The sequence below is a fragment of the Chanodichthys erythropterus genome, chromosome 17 (assembly GCF_024489055.1).
Source record: "Chanodichthys erythropterus isolate Z2021 chromosome 17, ASM2448905v1, whole genome shotgun sequence".
NCBI lineage: Eukaryota > Metazoa > Chordata > Actinopteri > Cypriniformes > Xenocyprididae > Chanodichthys > Chanodichthys erythropterus.
In genome coordinates, this window is record NC_090237.1 from 12572059 (window position 1) to 12587176 (window position 15118).

Sequence of the window (15118 nt, forward strand, 5' to 3'; positions counted from 1 at the left end):
AATTGTGCGCACACTTTACTATTTTGTTCCCTCGATTTGCTAAATTGTGTGCACACTTTACTATTTTATTCCCTCGATTTGCTAAATTGTGCGCACACTTTACTATTTTGTTCCCTCGATTTGCTAAATTGTGTGCACACTTTACTATTTTATTCCCTCGATTTGCTAAATTGTGCGCACACTTTACTATTTTGTTCCCTCGATTTGCTAAATTGTGTGCACACTTTACTATTTTATTCCCTCGATTTGCTAAATTGTGCGCACACTTTACTATTTTGTTCCCTCAATTTGCTAAATTGTATGCACAATTTACTATTTTGCTCCCTCGATTTAGCAAAGTAGTCAATCGTGCACAGTGCACTATTTAGCCTACTGTTTTTTTCCTGCATGTCATGTGCGGGGCTCCATAGCATATTTCAAGTTCATGAAGGTTGTGGAGTTATCATTGTTTATTTGTTGTACTGTTGTAGCGCCCCCTATTGATAGGATTTCACGATTTTTCCTGTTTTCTAAGTGTGTCAAGTTGTTATGCCTGGACTCTGCGTTTAGATACTTTCTGAATTATAATATTCTATCTGCATTCTGAGCAGTTTTGAGATACTGAGCTTCAAGGTTTTTGCATTACATATAGCAAATATTATATGGGGAACAAATTTCTTTAATACATGAAAATGACCTAAATGTATTCTAACTGTTCAATATCAAAATCAAAATTTGTTATGGGGATTTTTGGAATGGGTCAAAAAGTCACTTTTCGCAAATTGAACTGGGACATATAAAATTACAAAAAAAAAAAGCTTTATTAACAAAACAGTTGTACATACAATGATTTTTAAAAAACGTTTTGGAGCTTGAAATATGCTCTCATGCATGACGTTTTTTGAACCGGTTCTTTGACACGAACTGTTCGAAAGAACCGATTCGTGGAAATTGGTACATCGCGGACAGAAAATCTCGCGATATAGCAGATTACATACCACCACATTACAGTGTGCGATAGAGACAGGTAAGATGGCGGCGCAGGAGACTCAAGCAACACAGCAGTCGTCCGTAAGCAACGGAGAGGTAAGAATAGTCGAAATGATAAAGTGTAGCCGTCAGATGGACTAGTCAACGAACAGCTTTCATATAGTCCACAAGTTTACGAGAGTAAAGACTTGCTTCCTGTCCGTTTTAAAGAAGAAATCCAGATTGCCGGTCTGAATCATCGACCCCTTTAATTCAACATGCAGTGGGGGAGAAATACTGTCTGAGTCACGAAGGGTCTGTCCGAATGTGTGATTTATTTCTTATTTCTCATTTTTAACAAAGATCTATTTATACCATTTATCTGTCTCACATGCTATATATCAAAGACTAGTAAGCTGCTTCCTTTGACAGCATATTTTTTTTTTGCATCATCACGTTTGAACGCGCATTTGATGCCCTCAAACGCTGTCTAAGTAGACAGCTGACTAAGCTTTAAGAAACTGCCTATATTGTATATGTTTTTTCAGAAACTGCACGATATAGTGTTATGAGCTGATGTCTATGAGTTGATCTGTCTTAGCATGCTGGCTAACTAGCTGCCTAGCTCTTATGTTAGCTTCACATGTCAAAGCAGTTTAAAGATGGCAGTATTGTGCAATCCTGGTCATTAATCCTCCAGTTAGACAGTTTTGTGATACATTAGCACGTGTCTTGGCTGTAGATAGAGGAACTGTAGTGGTGGTTAGAAGTTTTTGTAATGATTATAGTATTGCGTGCAGTCAGCTACTTGAGTAAGTGGTTTAAGTCAGGGATGATCAGCCCTGCTCACTGAGATCTGCTTTCATAGACATTTCATTCTGTTATTTTCTAATGAGCACAAAGACTTTGGTTGTCCATTTCTGGTGGGAGACCTAAACTCTCAGGACAGCAGATCAGGAGGAACTTACTAATGGCCTGCTACTAAATAAAGTAGCCTTGATAGCAAGGTTAGCTTCACTCATCTGGATGAATAACCCTGTGGTTACTGATTACACAGGTTATAAAGGTCATATAGGTGTTATGAATTCACAAACCTTTTTTCCAAAACAAATGTGGGCGGTCAAATGTAAACAAGTGGATAACCGTTTCTCAGCATTTCTGTGGACTTCTCAAGCTTGTTAATTTTATTGGAAACAAAGAAAACTGGCCTGATGTCTTTTATCCATCTTTTTGTGTTGAATTAATCTTGCTTGTTTCATTATTATTTTTTTGTGCATTTTTTTTTTCCATCAGCACTAACCAAGCTTCAGTTCTGGGGGTATCTGTAAATACTACTTCAGTTGACAGTATTCACAAAATTACCATGACAAGCAGCGTTAGGGTCTCCACCTTTTCCAGATAGGCCATATCATCAGAAAGCTACAAAGGACTTTGATTTGGATGTATAATGAGAACAATAGAGGTCTCAGGGCTTAGCACTGGGGGATGCCGTATTCAGAAAGAGGGTTGGCAATGATTGGCTGCCCACGTTCATTGGTTGCCTGAGGCCTGTCAAGAAGAACAGTAAGTCCAGGACCCACTAATAGAGAGTTTTAGGCTGAAAATATACTCTACACAAGTGCATAAATGTAAACGTTAATAGCAACCGAAGCTTGATTTCACATGTTGGTTTTGCGTTCAGACCACAAGGTTTTTTTCTGTATGTTTTTGTATTCTGCATATCTCTAGTCTGAACTTGGTGACAAGCCTTTTGGGATGGATTATTATGTCAGAGCGATTACCTTTTAATCTTCAGACATCTGAATTGTTAACAGAATTATTGTAAATTAGATCCTTTTCTTCTGCCTCCATTTAGTTGACCTAAATCCAGTCAGAAGCAAATCTATGCTCAGCCTGGTGTTAAATGTTTAATATTTACCCTGTTCAGTAGTGTGTCAAATCTAAATCATTTTCCAAGGCAAATTGCTTTTAGCTGATCAAAAATAAAAGAAACCGGAATGATGGGAATACAGAGCTAGATGAAGGCTACAATAGTCACTTTATGAGCTTGTGAAAGAAAAAAAATATCTTTCCTTCTGGGTCATGGTTGAAACGCTTTGTTTTCTTTAGATTGAGATGATGGCAGACTTCTATCAGGCTTTCTCATCAGCCTCTATTCTCAGACTTGATCTGATTTCTGAAGAATTATTTGCTTCATTTTTCATCCAAATTTGCAGAAAGCATTTTTTTTTTTTTCAGTAGTAGGTTATACTAGCATAGCTGGTTTCATGGTCAGAGAGATCTGTTTTTGGAAATATGACTTTTAGCAATAAAATGCCTGTGGCTTTGTGTGCACCAATTAATATTTCCTGTTTTGCCAGTACAGGTTTTTAGTTTGCGCCCCACCAAAAAATCATATAGAGTTAAGGAAAGTAATTGTAATCATGTATGAAGTAAATATATTGTTGTGATATTTGGGCTTTTGTTTCTCTTTTTAGTTATCAATTATAGAACCAAAAAAAAAAACCCTGTTGTTAAGGGCACAATGATAAAACATTTGTTCCATATTTTTGTCTTGCATCTTTATCACGACGTGTACTAAATGTTCATAGATTGTAATTGTGTTAATCTCTGAATGTTCTGTGCAGGTGAGCAGTAATGGGGCAGCTGCCTCAGGTCAGGTAGCTCAGACAGGTGCGACTGCAGAGGACCCCCAACAACAGCAGCAACAGCAGCCCAATGCCTGGCAGGTGATTAAAGGTGTCCTCTTTAGGTGAGTCCTTAATGTTGTGAACCCTGTGTACTTTCAGAACATCCTGATTCCTGCACTTCGGTCTTTAAATGGTCTGTAATGTGGATGGTAACATATTGTAGATCATATGGTAATGTTTTAGCTTGATATGCCAAAATTTTTCAATGCACTTGAACAGTTTAATTTGGTAATATTTAAACAAATAAATGACCAGGGTTGCTGGGGTATCAACATTATTTTTTTGTGAATCGTCAACTTTCACTGGTATTGCCAGGTGAAGATACTGTAACAGCCCCAGTGTGAGCCCAGAGGGCCTGTTTTACTCAATGGACGTCCCGTGAGGGGAAAGCAACTGAACCTCAGAGTTGTTCTGAGTGCTCTAATTGATGTCAGGGGGTTTGCGTACTTGTGTTAACATTTCATACTTATGCAATATATAGTTTATTGTCATAGTATATTTATATTTATTGTCGCAGGTACAGTAATTACCTTCTCCAGTGGTATTTATTCAAATTTACTTTACTCATATTTAAGGTGGGTTGAAATGGACTTTTTATGGGGGAAAACATTATTTTTTTTACTTTTTCAAATCATGGCTGACAGTATAAGGCAATGGTGTTGCATCATGAGTTTTGGGATTACACTTCCTGAATATAACTAAAGCCTCGTCGGCTCTTGTGTTTGTGCATTACTCAGGATTTTTATAATCTGGGCTATAAGTAGCTGGTTTCGCAGAGGTCCATCAACTCCAGATCCCAACACTCCAGCTGGAGCTCCACGAGTGCCCAGCCGAAACCTTTTCCCCAAGGACACCCTTATGGTATTCATAATCAAGACCTTTCCTATCTGCATTTTGCATGTATAGCAACATATAAGCAGGATATCTAATCAACCACCTAACCAAATCCTGATTAGGGTCAGGTTTGTAGCTGCATTGATAACATGATGTTCTATGTTACCTGTCTTTTTGCAGGATTTATATATATATCTCTCTGAGGATGAGGTATTTACAGATTTTAACAATACAGAAGCGTTGTTCTGGTACCAGCAAGATCTGGTATATGGAGACTGGACCACAGGGGACTCAGGGGATGGCTGCTATGAACATTACCAAGAGCTGGACCTCTCTGAGGTGGGATGTGAATGCTTGCTGTAAATGTGAATGCAATAGATTTGAGACATGCATGGTATTAAAACAAGTGACTTGAATTGTTTTTAGTGGACACTGTAAAAAGCCAATAATATAACTGTTGAGTGACTGTTGCCCGCCTCTTTTTGTTCGTACAGAATTTGAAGCAGAATGGCTCTATATACATCCACATTTACTTCACTAAGAGTGGCTTCCACCCAGACCCCAAACGCAAGGGCCAGTACCGCAGGCTATCCACGGTCCATGCCACTCGAAGTGAGTTTGTCCGGTTTTTGCTTTTGTTTCTTGCACTCCCTCACTCACCTCTGTGACACGCGTGTTTTTGCTGCTCACACATTTGGCTGTGTCAGCAGGCCTGTAATAACGCATTATCAGTGCATGGGTGAACCCACTTTAAAGCCTAGAGCCCGTTTTCACACACTTCCTCTTTAACAGTGCTAAACAAGTACAAGAGGAGGAAGTTCCTCAAGACCAAGAACCTGTTGACGGGAGAAACAGAAGCTGATCCAGAAATGATCAAGGTAAGTTTGAGACACAAAAGCTCTTTTCCAAAACCTTGTGAGCTGCCTCATTGAAATAAGTTGCTCTTAGATCTTCCACCATCCATTTTCCCCATACTATGCATTCTAGGATGTGAAGTTTTGCTATGTTTGTGCATTCTCAGCGGGCAGAGAGTCATGGGCCTGTGGAGATCATATCCCATTGGCATCCCAACCTCACTATTAACATGGTGGACGATCACACAGCTTGGGTGAAAGGCTCCGTCCCCCCTCCCCTTGACCAGCGTAAGTTTTATTTGGCGCTGAACTGCCTCATATTATTGAAACCATTTATTGACCAAAGCTGTAGATTAATCTATCACCTCTGGTTAACCTGAGCATTTTGGTCTCTCTCAGATGTGAAGTTTGATGCCGTGAGTGGAGACTACTATCCCATTGTTTATTTCAATGACTACTGGAACCTGCAGAAGGACTATTACCCCATAAATGAGACTCTGGAGAATCTGCCCCTTCGGCTCACCTACTGCCCCCTGTCCTTGTGGCGCTGGCAGTTATATGCCGCCCAGAATGCCCGCTCCCCCTGGAACTTCCTGGGAGAGGACACTTACGAGCAGTCAGATGAAGACCAGGATTCTGTTAAGGTCTGCACTGCACTCAAGAGAATATTAGTTTTATTGGTTTAGAGAACCACATGTCCAGCTGAGAGATTTTCTTACCTTATACATGTTTGAGATCAAAAGAGGGTTAAAATGTGTTTATAGATCAGCAATGTCATTTGTAGCTGATCACTTCTCATGTTTGATATGTATTGGATAGAGCTGCATGATTAATCGTTAAAAGATTGCAATCTCGATTCAAATACCCATGCAATCTTATTCCTAAATGATTCGCCTGTGTCTGTTAAACCTTTGACAAAATCACACTTGAACACTCAAATCTGCATTTGCGATGCTGCGATGAGAGAACCGCTGTCATGTTTGGGTCTTTTTGACCATGCAGTATCATCATTTCTGTGTTACAAATATTTGTATTATCACAGAAGAACTGGGTTTATATTTTAGATATAAACACAGATGTGTACAGAAGCGATCAAAATCGAGTAAATCACCTTTTGAAAGTCACATTGTGCTTCAAATAACAATTTTATCATCAATTACATTGTTACACCACTAGGTGGCGACAAGTGACTGTTAAAAATGTATTTGACATTGAATCATTCATTCAAGAGATTCGTTCAAAAACACGGATTCATCCAGTAATGAAACAAGTGAAATATTTATGAGTGAGTCATTGAATCATTCATTCAAAACTATAAAAATTTATATATTTTTAGAAATAATTAATTCAGAGCAATTAACATTTTGTCAGAACCTCTAGTAAATTATGTGTTATTTTGTTTAGTTGTCAGAATTGTGATCTCTGTTTGAAAGAAAACAAAATCGTGATTCTCAATTTTTCCAGAATTGTGCAGCTCTAGTATGGGATATTAGAAAATGTGAATGTGGTTTTGATTTTTTTTTTAAAGGTAAACATTAAATATTACTTAGATAATTGACCGATTCATTGTTTTTTTTCTATCAATACAGTAGGGATGTGCAACGATTAATCACGATTAATCGTTTGCAAAATAAAAGTCTGTGTTTAAGAAATATATGTAAAATAATTATGTATATATAAATACAGACACGTACATGTATATATTAAAGAAAAATGTTAATTTATATATACAAAATGTATATTTATGTAATATAAAATATATATAAAGATATATTTATTTAAACATGCATATATTTCTCAAATTTATACATGTATGTGTGTGTGTTTATATATACATAATTATTATACACAGAACACACACATATATTACGTAAACACAGACTTTTATTTTGCGATTAATCATTGCACATCCCTACAATACAGATAAATGGCATAATTTGTTGGGTATCTAAAGAATACTACCCATATTATTCTTCATATAATAATTATTCATATTATTTGAGTGATGTAATGTTAAAATTACAAGCAGAGTAACAACTTTGAGAAACGCCATTAAAAGATCTTGTGCTAATATGCTTGCTTATTGCCTGAACAGGTGGCTCTGCTTGAGACCAACCCATACCTTCTGGGCCTGACCATCGTTGTTTCCATTGTCCACAGCATTTTTGAGTTCTTGGCCTTCAAAAATGGTAAATAAATACCGATGTGTACGTGTGGTAATTGACCGAGACTTGTGGGTTCTGGTGTCTGAGCTGTGCTGTGTCTCTCATTTCACTTTCTCTGCAGATATCCAGTTCTGGAACAGCCGTCAGTCTCTCGAGGGGCTGTCTGTGCGCTCCATCATTTTCGGGGTGTTCCAGTCTCTGGTAGTGCTGCTCTATATCCTGGACAACGAGACCAACTTTGTCGTCCAGGTCAGCGTATTCATCGGCCTGCTCATCGATTTCTGGAAGATTACCAAAGTCATGGATGTCAGGGTGAGATGATGCCACTACCAGGGTTTTCTGATGACTTCAGTTAAACGCCAAGGCCTGAATTGTTATATCTTGTTGTTGATTCTTATTTTTCTTTCTCTAGCTGGACAGAGAGAACAGGATTGCTGGAATCTTCCCACGATTGATATTTAAAGACAAGTCCACATATGTGGATTCTTCAACCAAAATCTATGATGACGTAAGAGACTTTTCAGCTGTACTTTAGAGATGATTCATCAAATCCACATTATTTATACAAGTTTTATGATGAATATTTGTTCATTTTTTTCCCCCTCCCAGATGGCGTTTAAATACCTGTCCTGGCTGTTATACCCTCTCTTTGGGTGCTATGCAGTTTATAGTTTATTATATGTGGAACACAAAGGCTGGTACTCATGGGTGCTCAGTATGCTTTATGGGTTCTTGTTAACCTTTGGTAAGTGTGGCTTCACCTCATGTATGTTATGGCCTAATTTGATCGCATTTCTAATAATTGCTAATAACAGTCTGTGCTAACATCAAATCAGAAACTGTGATTAAATGCTTGTGGAAAAAGCTCACAAAAGGGAATTCCACTTTTTACCCTTCAAAGCCCAAAGGATTTTCTACAGTTCTGTAAATAGAATAAGAGAGCGCTGTCCACAGGGACACACTGTAATGTGTGAAATCCAGTAGTTAGCCTGTGGCCCGTGATGCATGTTGTTGACACATTCATATATAATGATTTCAAAATGAAAGTAATAGGACAACTTTCTTTTTTTTTTTAACACTCCGATGTAGCTTTTTGATGTTTATATGGGATTGAGTTTGTTTGTACTTCTTGTACTTTACTTCTGCATTTGGCAAATGCTTTTATCCAAAGAGACTTCAAGATTTACATTTTTTTTTTTCATGCATTTCCTGGGAATCAAACCCATGACCCTAGCGTCACTTATTTCTGTTGCTAATGGCATTTTGTAATTCTGTTTGGTGATGCTTGTAATTGAAAAATTACACATTTCAGCATTAAGAAATTACAAAACTTGTCATGTAAAAATATATTTATAAATATATTTTGAAGTGCATTCAATCAAGTGTTTTATGGATGCTTCACAGTGGTTAAATAATTAACTAATGCTTTAATTAGTGTGTTGACAGCATGTTTTGCTTGAGATTTTAGAATGTTTGGCATTTTTGGTAAAATGTGTGCATTTAAATTTGAATGTGTATATTCAGATTGGCTTTTGCCTTTGTTTTTTATTAATTTTATTTTTTTAGCTTCTCACCACTCACATTGCATTTGTTTTGTTGGTGTGTCATGTTAAATAGTCTAGATATTTAAAAAAAAAAAAATGCATCTTAAAAACTCTAAATCTTTAAGAATTTCTAGTTAAAGAGAACCTATTATGCTTTTTTACATTTTCAACTTTCTTTAGTGTGTAATGTTGCTGTTTGTGAGCATGAAATGACTCTGCAAAGTTACAAAGCAACAAGTCCACTCCAAAGGGAGTTATTCTCTATATCAGTAAGCACTTTCTGAACTCTCTGAAAGGCCTCGATTGTGGTCTTGAGTTCTTAAGTTAACACACATGGCAATATTCCGCATTTAAATAATTCCCGCCTAAAGGCCCGTTTACACCAAGAACAATAACTATAAAGATAACTATATTTGTGTCCACACTAACAGACGATAACAGTCTGTTTATTCTAAGCTCATGCGCTGTGGTTTCAAGAGTGCACAACATGTTTTTTCTGTTCTTGTTGTATTTACACAGCTTTAACCAGCAGATGTCCTCGGTATGCTATGTTTCAAGTGGATAGCTAGTGTAATCAATCTAATCTTACAGTGAATTTAGCTGACAAAGTCAATATAGTGGAATAAAAACAACACCTATAGTCTTTTTCACTGCAACTTCAAAGGAAGCAAGACAATGTTGTTGAAACTAGCGCTGGATATCTGAGGTACCATTTATTCCGAGGGTATGACAGATTGTTTTCCATATATCTGTTTTCTTTTAAGTATTTTTGAAAAGGGGGTTTGACTTGTCAAACAGTGGTGGCTTTTTCTGGACCTCGGCGATTAACTTATCCACAATGTCGTCTGTCATTTTAAATGCGCGAGCCCTTAAATTTAGAATGGATTTTGATTGGCTGTCAGTGTTTTATCATTCAACATCTGGAAAAAATAATTCTAAAAGTGATCCCAATGATATAATTTCTCTATATTGCTATAGCTGTGGTGTGGACAGTGCTATTTTTATATTTAAAACGATTTTTAGAACTACATCTTTATTGTTATTTTTATAGCATCGTCCTTGGTGTGAATGGGCCTTAAGGCATATGCAAAAAAATGGGTGATGCCTGGTTGAGTTGTGTTAGTGTTGTGTTGAAACTTATGGTAAGGGGCATGGCATTTTTAAATATGCTTGAAGCGGTTGACCAATCACAACACACTGGTCCAGCCGACCAATCAGAGCACATTGTGCTTTTTGGAAGGAGGGGCTTCATAGAAAAAGAGTGTTACTGACAGACTTAGAAGAGAAGTTCTGCAACAATGTAAAATACGTGAAAAATAATGTGCTTTTTGAGCATTCAAGCATGAAAACTTATTCTAGAAGACCCCAAAAACAAGGCATCCAACTTGATATAGTTTCATACATCACTATTACTTTTTATTTGTTCTTACAACATGTGCAACTAAATTTCCATGTCCATGTTTTGAACTGTACCTGCATCATGTTTCCTACAGGTTTCATCACCATGACACCGCAGCTCTTCATCAACTACAAAATGAAGTCAGTAGCTCATCTTCCCTGGAGGATGCTCACCTACAAGGCCCTGAATACCTTTATAGATGACTTGTTTGCCTTTGTCATCAAGATGCCAATGATGTACAGAATAGGTTGTCTCAGAGATGGTACGATATGATTCAGTGTTACGTTGAATATCATCTTATTGCTGCTAGTATTTTTCATTATATAATTGGCTGTGCCACCATTTCTCCACAGACGTTGTCTTCTTCATCTACCTGTACCAGCGCTGGATTTACAGAGTGGATCCCAACCGTGTCAACGAGTTCGGGACCAGCGGAGTTGACCAGAGCAGGGACAGCTCGGCCCAGCCAGCAGCTGCCGACACAACCGCTGCCATCACAGATAAACCAGAAGGGGAGAAGAAAAATGATTAACCCCTTTTAACCCCCTCCCTTGCCCTCTGGTCTTGCGATAAGGCTAAATTTATGTTTAATTGTCAGGGAAGGGAACTGGATTAATGGTATTACGTAAAAGACTGCTGGAAAAAAAGTTCAGTTCAACGTTCCTCCTTTGTGTGGAATCCACAGGAAAAGAAATATTTAATGTAGAGTTCCTAAAATCATTCTTTTTCAATTTCCCATATTTTTGCAGTCAAAGTGAAGTAAAATGTGATGTACTGTATTGTATATTTTTGGGTTGGTAACACTAATAATTTGAAGGGTTAGGTGGTCCATAATTAAATCTTATTGGCTGGAGTGAATAGGGCGATTGCAGTACATATCATTTTGTTTTTTTGAAGTATAAGAGCGAGGAAAAGAGGCCAATCACAGCCTCTCCGTTCTCCTGATTCTATGTACTTATTTTCTGTTCATTCCATGTGTGAAGGGATACCAGGAAGCAATTGTGTAGTGTAGGATAGAGGTGGCCAAGAAAAAAAAAGAAGCCAATTCTGTTCAAACGCTACTCGTGTGAGACAGAGACTTTGAAACAACGTTTTTAAAACAAAAATTGATGTTGCAAACTTGAACAAAAAATAAAGAAATAACAGCCTTGTAGGTATTAATATATAATTATATATTAATATTATTAATAACTGATCATGATTTTTTTCTAAGCCTCTGAATTTTCTTTTGTATGTCCTAAAACTGTACAGCATCTCAGCTTGTAAAACGTAATCATGCTGACGTCAAACAAATAGCAATAGCTGAAGTGCCAGTTTTCTAACTGAGAACTAGTTACATTCACACTCCACAGCTGGACCATCACGTGTCACGTTTGGTTCGGCTCGACACATAGCACAGTTCAAGAATGCGTGAGACGCAATGCCTGGTTTGTCTTTTTTTGGTGCAGTAATTCTGAATTGATTAAGCTTTTATTTTGGTACGTTCCAAAATTTCATCACTCATGTTTATAGTAAAGCGTAAGTGCAGTTTAAAGTGGACATTGTTTCATTCATGTCTCAAGACTTGGGTACTTGCATTGTGGTTTTTAAAAGGTGTGACACTGAGCTCATAAAAACATTAAAAATATCCAAGGAACATGGTATATATTGCAAAGATTTTAAAATGAAACCACTTCATAATAAACCTAGAAAAAATGTTAAAGGTTTAGTTGCACCATATGAAGGGCATACTTGCTCTTTGGGTTTAGCATGAATCTCTTGCTTGAAAAAATGTTTTGTGGTTTCCAATGCAAAGACCTTTGCCCCCATTTCTTCTTTTTTAAATATATTTAATATTAAATATGTCATAATATATTAAATATTAAAATAGGAATTATTGCTTAAATTCACATGGCCATGTTGGTTTTAGCATAAAAACTAATATGGTAGATTCTGAGTAGCACATTTTGATTTAACAAGTTGTGAATTAATTGGCTATATATATATATATATATATATATATATATATATATATATATATATATATATATATAGTATATATAATATATAGTATATGTTATATATAATATACATGTATAAATAAAATATATATATTAAAAAATATATATATATACACACACACAATAAAGCAGTATGAAAATGGGCCTTAAAAGATGAAAGTATTGCCTTCTTGGCATATTTACACTTATTTAAATATACCATACATTTGAGGCTCCCAATATTTTCTGGTTTCATTTAAAAATTAATGTTTAGAACGATCTCTGCAAAGATTGGCAGAATTCTGGATGATACAAAGTGTCAACAATCTAAATTTATTTTGAATATTTTTTTTTAACCTACTGTAGCCTACATTATAATGCAAGAATGGTCCAGGGAGCTGCACGAAAGCAAATTAATATTATTTTTGAGCTATATGATCGTAAAATTTATTGTATTGAATATGCACAATATTTGAATGTGCTGACACCTAGCGACGTAGATGCAGCATCACTAAAAAGCTTTCGAAGATAAATTCTCTAATCGCCATGATTAATTTATTCTAACATAAAGTGGTCCAATAACAAAGCAATTCCCGAATAAAGTGAGTAAAGTCCCTTTAAGAGTTCTCTTTAGTAATATTCAGTTGCTCATGTGACCTCAACATGGCGGCCATCATGAGGCGACCTGCTCCATGTAAAATTCGTCGTCATATATTTTTCATGAATGTGCGTAAAACGAGTTAAATTAGGAACAAACGGAATTAGAAACAATTTACTAATAAATAAAATAAGATTCATAAATAAATTTTTACAAAAGTAAAACTAATTCCCAAACATCCACCTCACATTTATTTATAAAATATAAAATATGAAGCAAATATCACTTCATACATTTATATTCAGAAATACAACAAATCACAAAAGGCTCACTTTAAACAAGAAAACATTTAATTAAAGCTCTTTAGATGTTAAAAATAATTGCTTCACAATAAAAAAGGTAAACATTTACAATATTAAACTTACAAAACATCATTATTACAATAATAATAATAAAAAAAAAAACATTTCAAATTAATATATTTTGTGAACCAGTGGTGCAAATTCACAGTAAGATCAAAGAGAGTTCACTGACGAGCTGATCTGCGGTCGGTCGGATGTTAGGGTCGCCGTCCCAACACCGGCTGATCAGCTTTTGACATGTCTGTCCAGAAGAAGACTGGATAAAAACATCCCTAGTGATGTTCGGGCGCAGATTATACGCCACAACAGCGTACAGAATATACTGTCTGTCCCCCTCATATGGCGGCTCTCGGGTGAGCAGCTGCCACATTGTGATGCCAAAAGAATAAATGTCCACGCGCGTAGAAACCTCCTCGCCTTTCAGCAACTCGGGCGCGCGGTGCGTGAACGTGCCACCGATTTCACTCAGATGCGTCACTGTGTCGCTTTTTCTCGACAGTTTAAAAGAGCACCCAAAATCTGCGAGCTTACAAACACCCTGTTCTGATACTAAAACATTGGCAGGTTTCACATCCAAGTGGACTATGCCGTGCGCATGCAAGTGCTGGAGCGCGCGCGCTATGTCTATTGAATATTTCATGCACTTGTTCATTGGCAACGGGTCTGCGAGTCCGTAAATGACCTGATGTAGGTTTAGGGCGCCTGCGAACTCCATTACAATCGTGCCGATGTTGTCTTTGGTGTTGAGGTGCGCAGGTGTGCACGTGGTAGCAGCAATCACGCGCACAATGTTTTGATGGTGCAAGTGCGCTGCATTGAGTTCCGCCCAGAAGCTCTGCCTCGAAGCCAGTTTGTTTTTCACACATCTCACTTTTTTCATGGCAACAGTCTCGCCAAAGTACGTGCCTCTGAACACCATGCCGAATCCTCCGCTGCCGATGGGCTCCAGAGCCTGCAGTTCTCGCCAGTGGATCACAGAAGACCACAATCTGTGGGCGATTTTACCGTGAAACGTGCTTGTGGGAACTCGCAGAGTAGATCCACTCGCAGTTTTGTTCAGCGGGCTACTGCACGCGCCAAACTCGAGTCCAAAATCCTTTGGCAATAGTCGGGTGATTGGGATTGGTGACGGCATGGTTCATGGTAACCGTGAACTCAAATAGCTGTTCTCTAAATTTAGGGTTTTGCTTCGCGTGGGAGAGTTCACGTGATCGTTTTATGCACGTCTGTCATATGACCATCACTGGCCGAGGGAAAATGTCAAGACTCAAGAGATATAATTTGAATGTTGTGTGAAACTATATTCTCTGTGTGTAGGCGAAAATTTAACAGGCTGTCGATAAATAAAAAAAATATGTAAAACAACTCTATAAATCTCACGAGTTATATTTCCCGTTTCTTTCTGCCTTAAAGGGATAGTTCACCCAAAAATAAAAAATCTGTCAGCATTTACTCACCGTCAAGTTATGAGTTTCTTTCTTCTTCTGAACTAAAAAGAAGATATTTTGAAGAATGCCTTTAACCAGTTAACGGTAACTCCATTGACTTGCATAGTATTTTTTTTCTACTATGGAAGTCAATCGCTACTCTTAAAGGGATAGTTCACCCAAAAATGAAAAATAATTTACTCACCCTCAAGTTGTTATAAACCTGTATGAATTTCTTTGTTCTGCTGAACTAAAAAGAAGATACTTTGAAGAATGTCTTTAACCAGTTAACGGTAGCAATTGACTTGCATAGTATTT

The 15118-nt window shown here is 37.1% G+C and overlaps 2 protein-coding genes across 2 annotated transcripts; one reads left to right on the forward strand and one right to left on the reverse strand.

Annotated features, from left to right (window-relative positions):
• The first annotated feature begins 983 nt into the window (after window positions 1-983).
• Window positions 984-12224, forward strand: clptm1 (CLPTM1 regulator of GABA type A receptor forward trafficking). The gene is made up of 14 exons (XM_067365809.1): window positions 984-1065; window positions 3576-3700; window positions 4376-4499; window positions 4653-4811; window positions 4967-5084; window positions 5265-5350; window positions 5494-5614; window positions 5726-5970; window positions 7422-7515; window positions 7613-7803; window positions 7904-7999; window positions 8101-8236; window positions 10529-10696; window positions 10788-12224. The coding sequence occupies exons 1-14, from the start codon at window positions 1012-1014 to the stop codon at window positions 10964-10966; spliced, it is 1896 nt and encodes a 631-aa protein (XP_067221910.1). The 5' UTR covers window positions 984-1011; the 3' UTR covers window positions 10967-12224.
• Window positions 12225-12799: 575 nt separating this feature from the next.
• mos (v-mos Moloney murine sarcoma viral oncogene homolog) lies at window positions 12800-14697 on the reverse strand. The gene has a single exon (XM_067365821.1). It carries the CDS (start codon window positions 14506-14508, stop codon window positions 13516-13518), a length of 993 nt encoding a protein of 330 aa, XP_067221922.1. The 5' UTR covers window positions 14509-14697; the 3' UTR covers window positions 12800-13515.
• Window positions 14698-15118: the final 421 nt, after the last annotated feature.